Source organism: Gallus gallus, chromosome 2, assembly GCF_016699485.2.
Source record: "Gallus gallus isolate bGalGal1 chromosome 2, bGalGal1.mat.broiler.GRCg7b, whole genome shotgun sequence".
Taxonomy (NCBI): domain Eukaryota; kingdom Metazoa; phylum Chordata; class Aves; order Galliformes; family Phasianidae; genus Gallus; species Gallus gallus.
This window is the reverse complement of record NC_052533.1, coordinates 100,794,912-100,813,933: the sequence shown is the minus strand read 5'-3', so window position 1 is coordinate 100,813,933 and position 19,022 is coordinate 100,794,912. Positions and strand designations below refer to the sequence as shown.

At 37.1% G+C, this 19,022-nt stretch overlaps 1 protein-coding gene across 3 annotated transcripts; it reads left to right on the top strand.

The window, feature by feature from the left end:
* The first annotated feature begins 2 nt into the window (after positions 1–2).
* NDC80 (NDC80, kinetochore complex component) lies at positions 3–18,734 on the top strand. Of its 3 annotated transcripts, none has more exons than NM_204477.3 (17): positions 3–108; positions 251–438; positions 1,004–1,090; positions 2,037–2,160; positions 2,297–2,469; positions 4,266–4,368; positions 4,985–5,074; positions 6,167–6,260; positions 7,542–7,648; positions 8,562–8,706; positions 9,003–9,208; positions 10,198–10,350; positions 10,643–10,732; positions 12,169–12,261; positions 14,061–14,191; positions 15,063–15,165; positions 16,465–18,734. In NM_204477.3, exons 2-17 carry the CDS (start codon positions 338–340, stop codon positions 16,585–16,587), a joined length of 1,923 nt encoding a protein of 640 aa, NP_989808.3. In that variant the 5' UTR covers positions 3–108; positions 251–337; the 3' UTR covers positions 16,588–18,734. The 3 variants fall into 3 exon arrangements, with proteins under 3 accessions (NP_989808.3, XP_015133419.1, XP_025002780.1); XM_015277933.4 differs by having other exon boundaries at positions 9–108; positions 277–438; XM_025147012.3 differs by having other exon boundaries at positions 9–108; positions 255–438.
* The last annotated feature ends 288 nt before the right edge of the window (positions 18,735–19,022 follow it).

Here is a 19,022-nt window from a genome sequence, read left to right as displayed (position 1 = left end):
TTGAAATCAGGAGGAAGGATTCGGCGCTGCTAACGGTAACGGGCGGCCGTTCCCTTCGGACGGTGTTGGTGAGGCGGCTGTAGGCGCAGCTGATAAGTAGGCTCACAGGTACTGGCGGAGAAAGGGGTTGATGGGTGACCTGCTGGGTGTTCGGGCTTCGCCAGCGCGGCCTTCCTCTTTGTTGATCGCTCTGCCTCTTCTGTCACATGATTCTGATGTAGAGCTTCACTTGTGTCTTCTCGCCCCTTAGAAAGTCATCGTGCGTTTCAAAAACACGAATATTTTCAGAGCCTGGACTTCCTAATAGCGGCAGACCCGGATTTATAGCTCAGCCACAATGAGGCGAAGCTCAACCACTTCTGGGAGTAGCGGTCGGCAGTCTACAATGGTACTGAGAGTGCAGGACAGCAACAAGATGGGTCTTCAAACACCTCAAACGTAAGTGGTGTTGGTAACATTGGTAACAATGTGTGCATAAACCTCAGTCTCAGTGGTTTTACTGAAGTGAGCAGCAGCTGAAAAAGATGGGAGTAGTAAGAAGCCCTCTGCAGCCAAAGACTTCTGTACAAGTGCTCATGTTCTGCACATAAAAAAATAAAAATAATTTAAAAAACAACAAAAAAAATCTTGCTTAATTTCTCAGTTGATTAAATATGGATTTAAAACTCTGTAGTTCTCAAAAATACCTTTCTTTAATTTTTTTTGTAGGTTGGTTTGGGATTTTGTTTGTTTGCCTTTTATTTCTTTTTTTAAAGGCCTTTAAATGACCAATCTGCTGTCATCTTTGTGCTCATGCAGTATGGTTGGCATATAGTTTGAAATCTGGAACTTGCAGAATTAGCTTTATTAGTGGACAAATAATGTATTAACATCAGCAAATGCTTCTAAAATACTGTTGTCCTGAATGTGGTTAGGCTTCAATTAACGTGTTTATACTTTTCTCGTGTAAGCAGAAGATGAAATGATAGAAATAGTCATTTGAATCCTTCTCTCTATCCCTCAGGAAGGACAGAGGAACGTTTGGAAAGCTGAGCATGAGCAAAACTACGTCTGCAACTTCAGAAAGAAAAGTCAGCTTTTTTGGGAAGAGGTATTGATAGCTTCATATCAGTGTGCTGTAAATTAAAACAATCTCATAGCATATTACAGCTTTACTTCCTTGCTACATTTTCATTACAGGGAATAATGGTTCTGAGGCCCACAGGCTTTCAGGTCTACCTTCCTACACTCTGGTTGCTAAATAACAATGCTGTGGAGCAGGAACTGCTTAAATAGCTGTTCCTCCTCTTTGGAATGCAAGAGGAGAAACACACACTGCAACGCTTAAGAGCTGCCCAAGACATTGGCCTGTTTAAGGAAGAATAATCCCCCACAGTACGGACCTGGGAGATGTTTTCATTAGCAGATATTGATAAAGGTTTCCCACAATGTTGGTCTGATTTCCTACCTTTATTTTGTCTTTTCAATTCAGAGGAAAAAAAAATCCAAAAAGACAAAAAATACTACATTAAGATTAAAATAGGTAGTAGTCTTCCAAAATTGGAGTCATATCAGGATTATTCTCTGCCATAGTTTATTTTTCACTTTAAGATTAAAGCCTTACAAAATCGTATCATCTTAGTTCATGGCTTTCTGTGTTCTGATGTCTGCAGGTAGCTTCTTTCATTGCATTCCACTGTTGCAGAATTCTGTGTTCCTTCTAAATGTTTCTTGAATATTTAATTCTTTAGTTTCAGCCACTTACATTGTTTAGTCACCTTTGGCTTATCTTCTTTTTTTTTTTTCTGCTCTGTAAAACTTTATTTCAATAAACTGAAGAAAATATTCACCTACGATGTAGTAATCCCTCTGTTTTATGTGGACATCGTAACTTCTATGGCTGGATGTTGTTTAATCTTTCTACTTAGAGGGTAACCTTCAGTTATCCCTTTACATGACATATGCAAAGGAAACATAAAACCAGCAAATGTAAGGATTTGTATATAACCAAGAACTCTGTATCTGTGTATTGTCACAAATCATGTATTTTTTTCTAGAGCTAGTGGGGCTGGAGGTTCACGCAACAGTCAGTATGGTATGTTTGGTACAGAAAAGATCAAGGATCCCAGGCCGCTTCATGACAAGGCGTTCATCCAACAATGTATCAAACAACTTTGTGAGGTAACTCAGTAACTTATTTTACAAAATTGTTTATTAGGCGTTAAAAGTTCTAATCAAAATATTTGGTCTTTGATGGTTTCAGCTATAGATTTTGTTGACTGGCATGCCACTTAATATGTATATTTCTCTTTCTCAGTTTCTTGTTGAGAATGGTTATGCCCATAATGTCACCATAAAATCACTCCAGTCTCCATCTGTAAAAGACTTCATAAAAATCTTCACTTTTATCTATGGATTTCTCTGCCCTTCTTATGAACTGCCTGACTCAAAATTTGAAGAGGAAATTCCCAGAGTTTTCAAAGAGCTTGGGTAAGATACTTATTAACCTATTGTGCTGAACAGCTGCAGTAAAGCCAGAAATTACAAATCTAAGGATTCTGTATAAAAACTAAGGAGAATGGGCAGGCTTACTTATTCAGATTTGACTGAAGCTTTGATGTTCTGATTATTTTGCTTTGCTTTTAAGTTTACTCACTTGTTTCCAGACTTGACTATACATTTTTTTCTTTGAACTTGCTGAACTATAGACTCTTGGAAGCTTGCTTTGTAACTTAAAATATAAGTAATTATTTCTATTAGACTTTGAAAGGCCACTTTACTAAATGAAAACTGCAGCTTTTTATCTTGTTAGCTTATGACAGCCTCTTCTGGCTCATTCTATTTAAATCCAAGCACTAAAAAGAATTTCATATCGTTACCTTCTGTTCATTTCAAGTCATTATTTTTCTTTAACTTCTCTCCCTTCACATTTAAAGGAGGAAGCAGAAACAATAATGACTGCTGAGGTTAAAATACCACTAAGTAGTGCATGTTTTATTTTTAATTTTATTTAATGCTGTAAGCATTTGGAATCATCAATGTTCCAACACTTTCCAAGAAAGGAAAAAAAAAAAACCTTTTTTTTTTTGTTGTGCATTTTCAGTCTTGTAGGAAAGAGAAAAATATTCTGCTTCTGTAGATTTGAGTCCATGATAGTGTCAGAGCGTGAGGGTTCCCTACATATATACGTGTTCACAGTATTTCGATAAAATTCTGTGTAAACCTACAATATGTGAAACTGCTGACCTCACTCTAATATTGAAAATAAACTTGCTCTCAAGAGGCTTTACTCTGTCGCACAAAGACTGCAATCCTTGATTAAAAAAACATTTACTTTCAGAACTGACTTTAAGAAATCTTTTGAAGTAAAAATATCCGTATTCTAACTCTCATTTTTAAAAGACCCTCAAGTTGAGTGGTTCATGAGCAGTGAAACTGTTATCATGTCTGTGGATTCTTATTCTGTGTTAGTAAAATAACTTGGTACAACTGCCAGTCTAAAGATGCAATAAAATATGTCCTTCTGTTCTTTGGTATGTAGCAGACTGACAGTATGTCTTTAGTTAGAAGTATAGATATGTGATCCATATTTAGAAGAGATATTAATACTTCTATGTAGTTATTCTAAGTTTGCCTATTCTATAACTGCATGACTCTAAGCTGACTGTCAACTGCTTTTCTGTTTTCAATGTGCATTTGACCCAAGAAGAGGGAAACTTGCCCTATAAGAACAGGACTTCTGCATCTCAGTTCCTCGTCATGTTAGAAATCTGTCTCAGTTGACCATCTAGTGGAGTGAGCATCCACTGGACTATTACTGCCTCCTTTGTGTTTGCTGACTTTTCTTTGAGGCCTTTGTATCATCATGAATCACCTCACGCTCAGAGTACCTACACCTTTTCCCTAATACTGCATTGCCTGTCTTTCCTCATGTAGATCTTTCAGAAGAAAGACAATCTGACCTGAAGTGACTTGTTACCAACCCAGAGCAAGGCAGAAAGTTGAGTAGGAAAGGACTAAAGAGTACATAAAGTAATAATTCACAGTTTTCTGTTAGAGGCCTTAATTGTTCCTAATCTCTGCATATGCAAAAAAAAAAAAAGCCAGTTTCCTGAATTACATAATGGGAAACCCGTGATACAGTCCTGTGGTATGAGAACTCTCATTTTCTCCTCTCAGCATACAGTGTAAAGTAGAATTGAATTTGTTCTTCCTTGTGTGGCTTGATCTCAATGTAAAAACTTGCTCATTTTGCACAGCATTTAAAAATATGTTTTCTCTTGTAGGTACCCTTTTCCTTTGTCAAAAAGCTCCATGTACACAGTGGGAGCACCACACACCTGGCCTCAGATTGTGGCAGCTTTGATTTGGTTAACTGACTGTTTCAAGGTAGCATTTGAGTTCTTCATACCAAATATTTCCACCTTTCAAGCTGGAATTTTAGTTACAGATGTCTTAATAGTGTTTTTTAAGTTTCCTTTTTTTTATATGCGAAGGAAAAGGTAGGTATTCTTACTTGCCCCTTGGGACCTAGCTCTTACTTTTAGTAAATTTAAGTTGAGTTTTTAATGTTATATTATGACTTCAATTTTTTTTTTTTTTTTTTTACTGGATAAATTTGCACTGGATAAATTTCTGTAAGAGGGGAAAAAAGCTGAGTGGTGCAGTTGACACACTACAGGGATGGGATGCCATTCAGAGGGACCTGGACAGGCTTGAGAGGTGGGCCCATGCCAACCTCATGAAGTTCAGCAAGGCCAAGTGCAAGGTCCTGCAACTGGGTTGGGGCAATCCCAAGCACAAATACAGGTTGGGTGGAGAATGATTTGAGAGCAGCCCTAAGGATAAGGACTTGGGACTGTCGGTTGATGAAAGATTCAAAATGAGCTAGCAATGTACGCTTTCAACCCAGAAGGCCAACTGTATCCTGAGTTGAGAATCTTGACCAGCAGGACTAATGGAGGTCTTCATGCATGTTCTATGTATGTACGCTTGTGCCTTTCAGTTGTATGCTGCCATGAGGGAAAATCCATCTTCGTTTGATGATGGGCAGAACTGGGGAGGAGAAACGGATGATGGAATTGTACATAACAAGGTACTATGAAAAAGTGAATATTATTAGAACTGTTCAACTGAATTTTGCCATATGCTTTAACAAAACAATCTAAATTTGATATAACAAATTGAACTGGACAATATTTGTATATTTTGTTCAGTTTAATATTTACAGAGTTCTCTAGGAAATATAGCATTATATAAAAAGTTTTATCAACTTATTTCCTAAGCAGACATCCTGACCAGTTGAGACTGGGTATTAAACTCAAATGCTGCCTTCTCCTAGTTGCTATTATTCTGTTCTCCTTTGTGGAGAAAGGACTCTTCACTCTGTTTATTGTCTCAGTAGGATCTCAGGTATATCTCCATTTAGTACTTGAGTCTTCTATAGTTAACAGCAGTACAGTGTGAAGATTGTAAATAAATTATAAATGTGACTCCCATTGATATTTACTCAGTTTAAAGTTGGTGTTAATATTTGAGTTTTTAAGATGTATCTCAAGCACTTAAAAATCCAGCACCTTGCTTGCTTTCTGCTTTATTATCTATTACTAGTATTGTTTGAGTTTTACTCTGTCTCAACTCACAGCTGACGTTTTGGAAGGGACTATATTCTGCCAGTACATTTAATTGAAAAGAACTGAAGGAGGATAAAAGTAGAATTTGGTATTTTTGAAAGTATATCTCCAGCAAATTATTTTTGGGTAACCTTCATCTAATTATAGAAGTAATTCTCTAAAATATTCACATCTGGAGTACAATGTTCATATTTACCTAAAAGGCATGCTAAACAGGGCTACAGTTTTTATTATCTAGCTTCAGAGTATGACGTTTCAAGACAATTATTAAATATTCCATCTCCTACCTTTTATCGGTATCCCAGAAAAATGTATGGAGTGTCCCTAGAATTTTGTTAATTATGTACATTTTAGATACCTTCTTCTGCCCTGATATCATCTTCTGACTTTCTATGTTTAATGAAATTAAAAAAAAAAAAGTTGAATCTCACAAAAAAGTATAGTCAAACCAGAGATATTTTTTGTATTGGTTGTTTAATTCCATTAGTTGTGTATATTTAGACAAGCTATTTACAGTTCTTTGAGTCTTCATGGAATCTTGAAATTGTTCTCAGCTTTTCATGGACTACGTTGTAAAGTGCTATGAGCACTTCATGAAAGGGGGAGATACTTACGAAGAATTGGATGCAGAAGTGCAGTCAAAATTAAGTAAGTTTGTGTTTTAATGAAGTATTTGATTTCGTTATTAGGTTATTTTCTCCTAGCATTAGGTTTGCTCAATTTTCAAGTAAAAGTGATCTGAGTAAGGGAATGTGGAATTCCCAAGTACCTCAGTTGCACTGACTTAATTCTCTTTTTACGCATTGTTAATGGTACAGACAGACGGGTCATGCTCTGCTGTCAGATGTATATGTGTAACCGTATTGTTTTCAGGTGTTTTGTAATACAAAAGCAGTGTGCAGTTCCTCAGGTGCAAATTCCATCTGCACAAATGCTCTCATTTCTGTCTGACAAAGTTTTTTAAAAAGTAAATAAATCACAACAGACTGCTCATCTGAAGAGTAAGAAAGTTCAGGTTGCTGCTGTTCAGGTTGGATGTTAGGAAAGGTCTCCTCTCAGAAAGAGCAGTGGGGCAGTGGCACAGACTGCCCAGTGGGAGGTGCTGGAGTCACCATCCCTGGAGTTGTTCAATAAACAGAGAGATGTAGCACTGAGGGACGTGGTCAGTGGGCATAGTAGTGATGGGTTTGACCAGATGATTTAGTGTTTTTTTTCCACCCTTTATAATTCTAAGAAAAGCTTTGAAAGCAGTAGAAGTTCCAAACTCTGTTCTGAGGATTTCCATATATGCTTCAGCATGCACCTGTGTTTAGTTTCAATGAGCTGAAAAATTTCTGACATTTCATCACTTATGGAAACATAAACAGCATGTGAGAACAAGGAGGGAAAAATAATTCTCACTTTCAAAGCTCTCCTATGAAAAGCAGACTAAGGACACGCTTGTTGCCAGCAGGATCCATCAACTGGCAAGGAGACATTATGAGATGGTTACCAGATATTTGCAGAAAAAAAATTATACCACTGTTTGGAAATGGCTGAGGGAAGTAAGTGAACTCTCAAGATGCAAGAAAGCTTGTGATGAGGAAAGTATACAAATAAGACAACTTATGAAGCTTAAACAGAGGGAACTTGTCTTACAGCAACTATCCCATTGTGTGGGTCTTATGAGACTTTGGAACCTAACAATACAGGAATGATTTTTCTTATGTGACACCAGAACTGTTTGTTTTGTCCTGTTTTTTGCCTATTTATTTTGTAATGAAAGCTTTTAGGTAGGGTTTGGTTTTTTTTCAGTCTAAAATAATAGGTTTATTAACAGGTATTCACTATACTAATGGTAAGGCAATTACTCAGATATTCTGAATAGGTGGTGACAGACAGGTGTGGAGGTTGATTTATAACCCTATTCTTTCTTCTTTCCCACCGTAGAAGATTTATTTAATGTAGATGAATTCAAAATAGAAGGCTTAGCAGCAGAAAACAAAAGACTTCACGAAGAAATTGCAAGACTAGAAAAAGAAAGGGAAAGCGAGCCGGTTAGTAAACTATGTCTGTCCTTGTGTGTATGAGGGATTTGAATTTTCAGTTGTTGAACTTTGTCATGATTTGATAGTAAGATGCTGGTAATACTTCAAAAATATTTTTTCATTTCATTAATGCTTTACAATATTCTAATTGGAGTTGGTTATTACAGACTCTACGCTGTTGTAGTAGAATGCTGCCCCTGTGCAGCCTGGTCTAGTATTAAATGGGGAGGTTGGTGGCCCTGCCTGTGGCAGGGGGGTTGGCAATTCATGATCCTTGAGGTCTCCTCCAACTTGGGCCATTCTGTGATTTTACTATGGAGTCACTACTTGTTTAATATTGCACAGATATTTTTCAGAGAGTAAGATTTCGCATTGACTGAAATATTGATAAAATACTTGAGACAGTTTAGATAAACTTCAGTGCGATCTTTCCCAAAGATGTTGGTATGTAAACTTTTCGGGGAATGAGAGCACAGGATTCAGTGGTAGCAAACAAAAGGAATATATTTTTGGGGAAGCGTTTTGTTTCAGAAAGTGGCTTCTGTTTTCTAATACAGTATGGGACAAAAATAGTACTGTAGGTGTGCAGCTGGCAAACTGAAAGCTCTGCCTACTGTGCAAAATTTGTGTGTCGTATTCTTAAGCAGTGAATTACCCGCAGTAAGAACACTTTATGCAATGTCTCATGCAAATCAAAAGTCTGAAATACTGAAATACAAGAATTAAGCTACAAACCATCTTTTCAGCCTCTTTTGCTTTTCTGAAGACTAACTTGTGTCAGCTGTTACAGAGAATTATGAACTTGAATTACTTTGCATATTTATAGTATTGACGCTGACTGTAATCCACCACCTTGTCTGGAAAGGCAGATGATTATTTTAGATTAATGCTGCGGTGATTATTCTTTGCATTCATTTACTAGGATCGTTTGGTATCACTACGAAAGCTGAGATCTTCTTTTCAAGCAGATGTTCAGAAATACCAGGCTTATCTGGCTAATCTGGAATCTCACACAACCATCCTTGATCAGAAAATGAAAAGTGTTAATGAAGAAGTTGAGACAACAGGTAAGGTCGCCTTGGTCATAAATATTTAGTGAAGGCAGAAATAGGTTTTAAAAAATAGTTTTTAATTCTCAGCTTCAGGAATGCCTTTGTGTATGATGGTGCTACAAGTAAACTTTCCAAGATTAATTGCTAATAGAGAGAATTTCTTGCAGATAACTGCTTATATTAGCAGAACTATACTAGAGAAATGAAATTTACTCAAAAAAAAAAATACTGGGAGGTGAGCCTTAACTGATGTTATTAACTGATAGTCTGATATTTTTACATTCATTTTTACAAATGTTTTGTGAACATAGAAATGGAAGTAGAAGCAATGAAGCAGGAGAATGCACGGCTCCAGCATATCTTTGATAACCAGAAGTACTCAGTTGCGGATATCGAGAGAATAAATCACGAGAGAAATGAGTTGCAGCAAACCATTAATAAGCTAACTAAGGAACTCGAAGCAGAAGAACATCAGCTGTGGAACGAAGAGCTAAAATATGCTAGAAATAAAGAGGCGGTACGTGAAAACCCTACCACACTGAGAGATGGCTATCAGTATTCATGGTGTGACTTTAAGCTTGGGACTTGAGCTATTACTATTTTTTTTTCTAAATGATTTAACAACAACATAGGTGTATCTTACTAGGCTAAAGTGGCAAGAATGGCTAGAATATGCATTGCTATAAGCTCTGACTCCGACAGCATTGAGAGCTTCAATAACGTTAGACTGAAATAGATATGTTGGGACTTCAGAGCAAAGTAGTAATGCAGACATTAACTCAAAGCTCTAGTTTTGCATGTGTTTAGGGACAGATTGGTAACTTACATGTACATTCTAAGAAGAGTTTAAGAGCCACTTATATAGAATGAAGAGATATGGCCCTGTAGGTCATGGGATTTAAAAACTGCTGCTCTGCTAGATATTTGAAACAAATATGTTTGTTTATTTCTTTTTCATTTAGCAGTGTTGTGCTTTCTCCTGCGCTTGGTATTAAATTCCTCATACCATACACTATGAAGCACATATCAAGCCGTATTTTTCCAGTTATATTTGTATATGGATGGTTCTTGTGTCTGAAAATAGAGCATTTAATAAGCTATGTCTAGAGCTACACTCAAGCTCAAGTATGTTATTAGAATATGTGACTGTGATGCTTCCTGCCAAAACCAACGAGAGAAAGCACATCAATGTGATGACTAATTATTGCTGTAGCAATTTGTACTATTTCTGAGCATATTTCTCCTCCACTGTCAATTAATCCTCAAAATGCTGATGCGGGAAATAATACAGCAGGAGGGAAAACCACAAGGAGGAAACCATTTAGTCTTACCTATATACTTTGAGAAATCTTGCAGAGTAAGCTCTGAAAGAATCAGAAAACATCACCTACTGTGGAACATACGGACCAACTCTGAAACCTATTTAAAGTACTACATGAATACTTTCTGCAAAGCTTTTCAGTTGTACTTTTTTCCATGATTGTTGCCCTTTTCATCTCTGAACAGATTGAAACACAGCTGGCAGAGTATCATAAACTGGCTCGAAAGCTGAAATTAATTCCAATAAGTGCTGAGAATTCTAAAGGGCACGACTTTGAGATTCACTTTAATCCTGAGGCAGGACCAAATTGCCTAGTCAAATACAGAACTCAGATTAAGGTAAGTAGAACCAATGCTGAGCGTCTATTAGCACTCACAATAAAATTTTAATGTTTTTTGGGAATGTCAGGAAAGCCTCTCTTAAACTCTCCATTAAACTTCACTGAGAACTTCTGTGATTGTACCACACAATGAACAGGAAGAAAAAAAAAGACAGGAAGGATTGTTTATGATGGGAAGGAAACTTGGGATTGGTGGGTACAGCAGCCTGAATTTTAAAAGTATAGAAGGAAAAAACTTAGTTTAAGCTGACAAACTGCATTAGCTGGATTTTCTTCTATGTGTATAACAGGCTCCTCTTATGGAGATTGTAAACCAGACTGAGGAAGAAATTAGGAAAGCTACTCAACGGAAAATGAGTTTGGAGGACACCTTGGAACAGGTATGTTTTTTGGTTACAGAAGGTTAGTACTAAGATACTGTAATATTATCTGCTGGACTCATCTGACCTTTTTACACAGGCTATTTGTGTGGGCTTTTTGTAGGCGGAAGTTGTGAGAAGATTGCTTTAATTGTGTTGGCACTTAAAAGCTTTTGTGTGAATTAGGGTCTCCTTCTGTTGGATGAAATAGCGTCTATTCCCTGTACTGAAGATTATGCAGTTACATATATTTGATGATAAACATTGGAAAGACTTGTTTTAATAGACAACTTATTAAACTAGTGGATTACCACTGATAAGTAGTAATTGGGGAAATTTTTAGCAATACTTGGTTCAAGATGGATTGGAAGAATTTCACGTCATATAGCATGCTGAAATACACATTTCCATGTAAATAGCTTAGACACAAAAAACAATACCAAATGAAAAAAAAATTCCTACAACCATTATGTTTTCTGATCTAATTTTCTTGCTAAACTTAATACAGGGATTCCCAAAAACCTTGCTTATATTGGGCATTATGAATTACTCTTTCAGAATATATGAAGTCCCCAGTATTTTTTCTTTTTTTTTCTTGTTTAGACAAAGTCAGTATGTTTTGGTTGAAATTAACCTGAAGTCTGAGGTACTGAAAGTATATTAGTACTTTTCTAAACCATAAATAACTTGCACTAAAAACTTAAAGCTGTGTATTCAAAACCCACTGTTCTTCTAAAACTTTCATTTCCAGTGCAAGATCTTTTACATATAATGCAAAAAAACTTTTATTGGCATTGTGTGCACCAAATATGTTGTAATTAGTTCTTTTCATCCCTCCGTCCTTGTGAAATTACAGTTCTGTGGCAAAATATGTGATTGTATAGATACCAATGTACTTACAGTTCTTTGTATTAGTGCCAGTGGGTTGACTCTGGCCAGTAGCCAAGCATACACATGGCTGCTTCTTCACTTCCCTCCCCAGAGGGGGGAAGAAGATAACACAGGCAAGAAAACTCGTGAACTGAGATATGTGGAGTCTCATAGATGATGGAAAATGGGAAAACAAACAAAGCACAGAAAACCACTCACTACCCCCTCATAGGCAGACCAATGCACTGTCAGTCTCTGAACAACTGCTACCTTGGAAGCTTAAAAAAAAAAAAATGAAATTGTTCTTCTCCTACCTCAGTTTTTCTTACAAAGCATTACAGTATATACTATGGAATATTCTTTTGGCCAGTCATGGTCAGCTGTCATGGCTGTGTGCCTTCCCAAACTCATGCCTACCCCCTACAGAACAAAACACCATACAGCCTGCTATGATGAAAGCTAATGCCACCTTGGCCAGACCCAGGTTAACAAAGTGTTTCTGGGCTATAATGTGTTGTCTGTGATGGCATGGAGTTATAGGTAGGAATTCCTTTTGAATTATATCTTAAGTGACATTTTTGTTTCAGGTGAATGCAATGGTAGCGGAGAAGAAAAGCAGTGTGAAAACACTAAAAGAAGAAGCAGAAAAGCTGGATGATCTTTACCATCAGAAGCTTAAGGTAGAATTTTTCTATATGTTAATAAGTTTGTTGTTGATAATATTATCCTTAACCCTTGTATTTATATATAAGAATTTGTTTCGCTTGTTTGCTTGAAACTTTGCCCTCAGAGAAACTTTGCAGAAAACAGATTGTTCTCTTACTCCTTTCAGAAGTATTTGATGTGCTATCTTAAGAGTCAGCTTCCACTTTCTCTTAACATAATCTGGTATCATACTTTCTCAGAGCCTGTAAATCATAAACTACTACAACCAGTAATAAAAGTAGCCATGTCTCCATCTTCTGACCTCAGTCTCAATGCATGTATTTTAAACAGATTCTACAGTATGTGCCATGTTTATGCATTGTATGTAATAAATACAGTTTGTAATAAACCTGTTACGATGTTTAAAAAATGAGGAAAACATTATACAACTAGTAGCACATAAAATACATTATTGATATCAAGTTGTTTTAGTTTTTCTTCCTCCAGGAAGTTCTTCCACTCAGCAGTTACACTGCTTAGGTGGATTGATTTAATTGAAAGCTTTCAAAAATACCTGAAATTTACCTTTTGATCTAAGTAATTGCATACATCTTTTTCTGAAGACGAGTTCATAAAATACTCAATAGCAACTGGATATTTAAAATGGTATATAGTCATTAATTTCTCCTGTAATTTTTCAAATAATATGCATGAGACTTCAGTGTTGCGCAATTACTTTTTTTTAAGCTTTCAGTAATTCACCATAATTAAGTGTTTAATGATGGTGGAATTTGGTTTCATGCGTTTAATTTTGCTAAATATACTGTCATCAATGATACTCTCCTTGGATAGATTACAGAATGGCTTAGATTGAAAGGGACATTAAATTTCCATCCAGTTCCAACCCCCTGTAATGGGCAGGGTTGCTACTGATTAGATCAAGCTACCCAGGGCCCTATCCAGCCTGGCCTTGAATGCCTCCAAGGGATGGGGCATCTGAAACCTCTAGACAGCTTGTTCCAGAACCTCATCACACACAAAGCAAAGAACTTCCTCCAAACATCAAACCTAAATCTCCCCTCTTGTATGTTAAAAACTATTCCCCCTTGTCCTATCACTATTAGACCATGTAAAAAGTCAGTCCCCCTCCTGCTTATAAGCTCTCTTCAAGTACCAGAAGGCCACAATGAAGTCTCCCTGGAGTCTTTTTTTTTTTTTTTTTTTTTGCAAGCTAAACAAGCCAAGGTCCCTCAACCTTTCTTCATAAGAGAGGTGCTTCCTGTACTTTGATCGTCTTTGTGGCCCTCCTCTAGTCCTGCTCCAACAGCTCAGATAGATGATAACTCCAGTAGATGATTGCTTGCGTTTTCGAAGCGCATTTCAAAATCAGAAGTGAAGGCTTTTCTTTTTTAGTCAAAAATGATTTTGTTGATTTTGATGTTTCATTTACAAACTATTTAGAAAGTCTATAAGTAATCTATTTTTAGATTAATTTTGAGAGGAAAATAGCTGAACATACTGACCTAGAAATATTGTTAGAGAAATAAAGGAAAGTTAGGTTGGCTTTGAGTGGAGGAAAATGGAAAAAAATACTTGAAACTGAGAAAAATTCAGAGGTGAATTGGGGAGGGAGGAGGTAGTCTTCTATTGTGGTTTCCTGTTGTTTGTTTTTCTGGGGGGGAGGGGAGTTTGAGTTGTGTGGAGCTGCTTGTGTGGCAAATTCCTAGCTCAAGTATCAGGATGAATAACGTATAGGGGGAAAAAATAAACCCTATTTCTTTCCTAAAATGTCATCTGTTATGTGATATTTTGTTTTCTCCCCTGGCATTTACAGGAGGCAGAAGAAGAGGAGCAAAAATGTGCAAATGAGCTGGAATTGTTAGAGAAGCATAAACAGTTACTTGAAAGTGGAGTCAATGAGGGTCTCAGTGAAGCCACAAATGAACTGCATGATATTCAGAGACAGTAAGATCCGTTATTTCTGTTTGTGTAGATTTATCTTTGGGGAGAGGGAGATCATTGGGTAAAGACACTTTCTCAAGTCCTAACATAAAATTCTTCAAGTGCATATACATTTTGTACATTAATTTCACAATTTCACAGTTGAAGTGTTCATTTTCAACACTTAGTTTAGCAAGACTATTTGTATACTGTATCAGCACTCCTGTTCTTTCATGTACTTTTTTGGGTTTTTTTTCTCCATATAGTGGAGCCAGGCTATTTTCAGTGGTGCCCAGTGCCAGGACAAGAGATAATGGGTGCAAACTGTAGCAGAGGAGGTTGGTTTTTTTTCTGAGCACCAAGAAGAATTTCTTTGCTGTCTGCATGATGGAGCACTGGCACACATTGTGCAGAGAAGTTGTGCCCAATGAAATAGCTGTAAGTTGAGTTGGCATGGCACTGCACTGCTCCCTCCCTGTGTCCTGGTTTTAGCCTAGACAGTAGCGCCACACCAAACATAACACACCAGTATTTGGTTGTTGCTGAGCAATGGGAGTATGCTTGTGGCTGGACCAGGTTGCTTGGCAGGGTAGAACCTCCACCATGATGACACAGGGCAGAGGCAGGTGCATTACGAGATCTGCCAGGCCGCATGTCTGCTGCAGATCGGACGTGTGCTCTAAGATCCAAGCAAGTTAGCACAATATGGTCCTTTTTCCTTCTAAGTCAGATGTATAAAAAATATGTTAAACAAATCTAACCTGGCTTACATTAATATTGGTAGGAAAAATGATGACTAAAAATAACAATATATGTAACTTGGTAAAGAAATTATTGTACATGTCAGGAAGTTCAGAATTATGGACTTAACTTTCAGAATGTCTTTATTTTTTAGATACCAAATTGTTATGCAAACAACAACAGAAGAGAGCAGGAAAGCAGGTGATAACTTGAATCGTCTCTTAGAAGTGATTACTACTCATGTAGTATCTATAGAGGTAAGATGAAGTTCAATACCCAGAATTAAATCTTTCTAGGGATACCTACAATTGCAAGTAAGGACACAGATATGAGAACTTTCCCTGTCCAGTAAAGTATCTGTTAGTTAATTGTGGTCAACAGATCTTTGTTCAAGTAGTAGGCTGGTCATGGGTGGGGTGCTGCAGGGGTCAGTCTTGGGACCAGTGCTCTTTAATGTCTTTATTAATGACACAGTGATATTGATTATAGAGTAGACCCCCAGCAAGTTTAGTGATCACACTAAGCTGAGCGGTGCAGATAATACAATAAAGGAAAAGGATGTGATCCAGAGGGATCTGGACAGGCTTGGGGAGTAGACCTGTGGGAACCTAATGAGATTCATCAAGACCAAGTGAAAGGTATTGCACTTGAGTCGGCGCCATACCAGATATGTGTACAGACCTGGGAGAAGTACTCACTGAGAGCAGCCCAGTGGAGAAAGGCTTTGGGGGTCCTGAAGAACAAAAAGCTGGATGTGAGTCAGCAGTGTGCTCTTGTAGCCTGGAAGGCCAACTGTATCCTGTGCTGCATTAAAAGAGACAGTAACCAGCAGGGTGATGGGGGTTATTGTCCTCCTTTACTTTACTTTGTGAGGAAGTACTGTATCCAGGCCTGGGGCCCCAGCACAATAAAGATGTGGAGCTGCTGGAGCAAGTCTAGAGGAGGGCTGTGAAGATGATCAGGATGCTTTATGTTTATGGGGTAAGATGACTGAATTATAGTAGTACAACTCAGAATTGGTTCTACTGACCAGGTGTCTGACCACTTGGTTTGAGTATGGTGATGGTTAACTGTCTCTGGTAAAACCTTGATTGTTTTTAGTCCCAAGGACAAGGTCTTTTGCACCTCATGGTATGCACGAGGCCTTGGGCATAACAGGCTAGGTGGGGGGCAAGGAGTGCACCATCACACCCATCCCTGGAGGCAGTCAAGGCTAGATTGTGTGGTGCCCTGGGCAACCTGATCCAGTGGGTAGCAACCCTGCTCAAGGCAGAGGGTTGGAACTGGTTATCTTTAAGGTCCCTTCCAAACTAAGGCGTTCTATGATTATGACTGCTGTACTGAGTTTGGTTTCTAGTACGTTTGCTTACAAAACATTTGGTATACATAATCAGGTGATTAAATGTTGCTAGTAAATTCCTTCATCTGCTGTCTACGTTCAGATAAGTGTTTAACAGAAATCACATAACCCATACAATTGCTGCTCTGAATGCTTTAGCAGAAAAGGTGTAATAGGGACCACAACAGCTCTAATAAGCTTTCTGTAACTCTTCTAGAAATACCTTGATGAACAGAATTCAAAAATTGACAGAGACTATGAAGAATTCATGTCTGAAGATCTTCTGTCAACCTTGACCGGAATTCTAGACAGTTATAAAAAGAAGGCTGAAAGCATATAATTACCAAAAAGCTGAAGATGAAAATTCTGTGCTTCTGAAGCTCCATTGTGGTGTCTCCTAAAAGGGTGGTTACTTCCTGCATTTAGAACTAACTTGGTTTTAATGAAATGATAATGAACTTCCTTTGTCTTACTGACACAAATATAGTAAAGGATTAAAATATTTGTAACTAAAAAAAAATAAAAGCTTTGCTTACTCTTCCTACTGCCAAAATATTTCTACAAAATTACAATGTCTGTGACAAGGCAACGGTGGAACAACTTAATTTCTCTTTTTCTTTATAAATAATTACCTGTGCTCTTCCAGGAACACTCAGAAAGATGAGTATTGTCAGCCTGTTAACAGTGGACTTACAGATGGGACCACAAGTGTCAGTATAGTTTGTGCATTCTTAATATTTATATGTATTTAACGAGTCATGACAGTGCATGCCCTTCCATAGGCCTTCAGTTTATCAGCAAGACCAAATGTAAATGTCTTCCAGTCTCCTGCCTGTTATCTATGAAGCTGCCCAGAGACCCTTCCGGTGTGTAAGATTTTTGTTATTTTTCTTTTAGCAAAGTCTCTTTAGAAAGATCAGTAGTAGTTATGCAGTAATCTTGTAAATAATTTAGAAAATGAAAGATAGTTTGTAAACAAAGTTCTGCCTCTAAATGCTTATAGTACCAGATGGAAATTTTACTGTACTTCTTAAGTATGTTTAAATGAGCTTTAAGTATGACAACGTGAATTCTGATAATACAGCTAATTACTTGAAGGTGTAACTAGTCTTGTGTGCATTGAAATGGTCTAAAATGTCTGCATTCTTCTGCTAAGTCAGTGAAGCAGACCATACTGGTTTTTTCTTCCTTGGGAAAGTGAAGTTGGCATATGGGGAATTCCAGTCCAAATACATTAAAGAAAATGTATCCCCATCTCTTGAACTTGTATTTGTCTTTCCTGTTCAATGCCGCATTGTAAGCAGAGGCAGTATCTGCTTGTCTACTCTGCTATATACCTTTGTATTCCTGAAAAGAAAAAAAAAGTAGCCTTGGGTAGTTTAGTTTTGAATACAGTTCAGTAATAAACGTCACTGATTCAAGTGTACAACAAAGGAACTCCAAGGTCTTCCAAAATATTTAGTGGCAGATAGCTAACCAAAATTGCTTCTCAATTCTCTAATTAAACAAAATATTTGAATGCAGCACAAATCCCCTGGATACAAATCAAAATTTAAGTTTGAACTCTCTGAATGCAAACTGCAAATAAAACCAAATTGTGTTTAATTTTTGGCTCTTTCTGCAGAGCATATGTAAGATTCTGTTGTCCTTGTTGTATGTGAATTTTCTGGCTCTGGTCTGAGGTTTTTTTTTGTTTTATTTTCAGATACTATAATGATGGTGGTATTTAAATTTCTTTCTCCTCCTTTGTTATACACTGAAAGGTTATTTTCACAACTATAAAAGCTTGCTGACAAGCAGGTAGCATTTCTGCTTTCTTTTGTCCTCTTTCATCTTACCTTACTCTTATTTTTTTTTTCTTACAACAGCCTATCCCTTTCAAATCTCAATTACTTCTTGGAAGCCCTTTTTTGTGGTCTTTCTAATGTATTTATTATCTAAAGCAATACTCTCCTTATTAAGCAAAGCTATGAGAAATGCAAAACAATCATGTTCCTTTAAAATAATTGCTTATTTAGGGACTACAGTCTCCCTTGGCTTCCTGATACTTGTTTGTCCCTACTTCTGTAACTGACTGTTCCCATGTCTATTAGTACCTACAGCCTCTTTGCATGCGGAGTAGTCAGTTGACTTAGTAAACACAATTTCAAAGGACTAATGCTAGCCCAATAGTAATGGGTTAAAGAATCAAGGTCAGAACAACCTTCCTTTGTATTCTGGATTGTGGCTTTTAAATAAAATATAATTACTGCTTGGATTGGTTTTTGTTTTGTTTTAATTTGGCTGGATTTATTCAACCAGAATGTAAAGTCAATCAAAATGTACCACTGGCACCTGCATGTTTCCATAGTATGAGTAGTTTGAAATTCTGGGGGACATTTGTAGGGGTACAGTTCTCTCATCTATTACTAATGTAACTTTTGTATAACTTGCTTAATATGTCTTAAGGTTATGTATTTTTAAACTCAATAAAACTACTTAAACATGTTTATTTGAATCATGAAGTCTTCATGGCCAGAAACACGTCATGAAAAACAATAGATTTGTATCTCCTGGAGAAACTAGGTAGGTTCATGATTCTCTAGCAGCAGATCAATTCCCTGATTATCCTCACTGTTAATCTACCGTGTAAAGGAAAAAAAAAAATTGAAGCATGTTTCGTGCAAATTGCATAAGAAAAGGAATATTAATTAATTAGTCTCAACTTCTTAGAAATAGGCTTTCTTAAAACCCTGAGGAACAGAGGTATGATTTACTTTGACAACTGATTTACAC

What these genes read in the sequence shown, in the direction of transcription:
- NDC80 (NM_204477.3), top strand. Translation starts at nt 338, where the DNA reads ATGAGGCGAAGCTCAACCACTTCTGGGAGTAGCGGTCGGCAGTCTACA. An exon ending in AAGAAAGGGAAAGCGAGCCG is followed by an intron (nt 7,649 to 8,561) that starts GTTAGTAAACTA and finishes TTCATTTACTAG; the next exon opens with GATCGTTTGGTATCACTACG. An exon ending in ATGCTAGAAATAAAGAGGCG is followed by an intron (nt 9,209 to 10,197) that starts GTACGTGAAAAC and finishes ATCTCTGAACAG; the next exon opens with ATTGAAACACAGCTGGCAGA.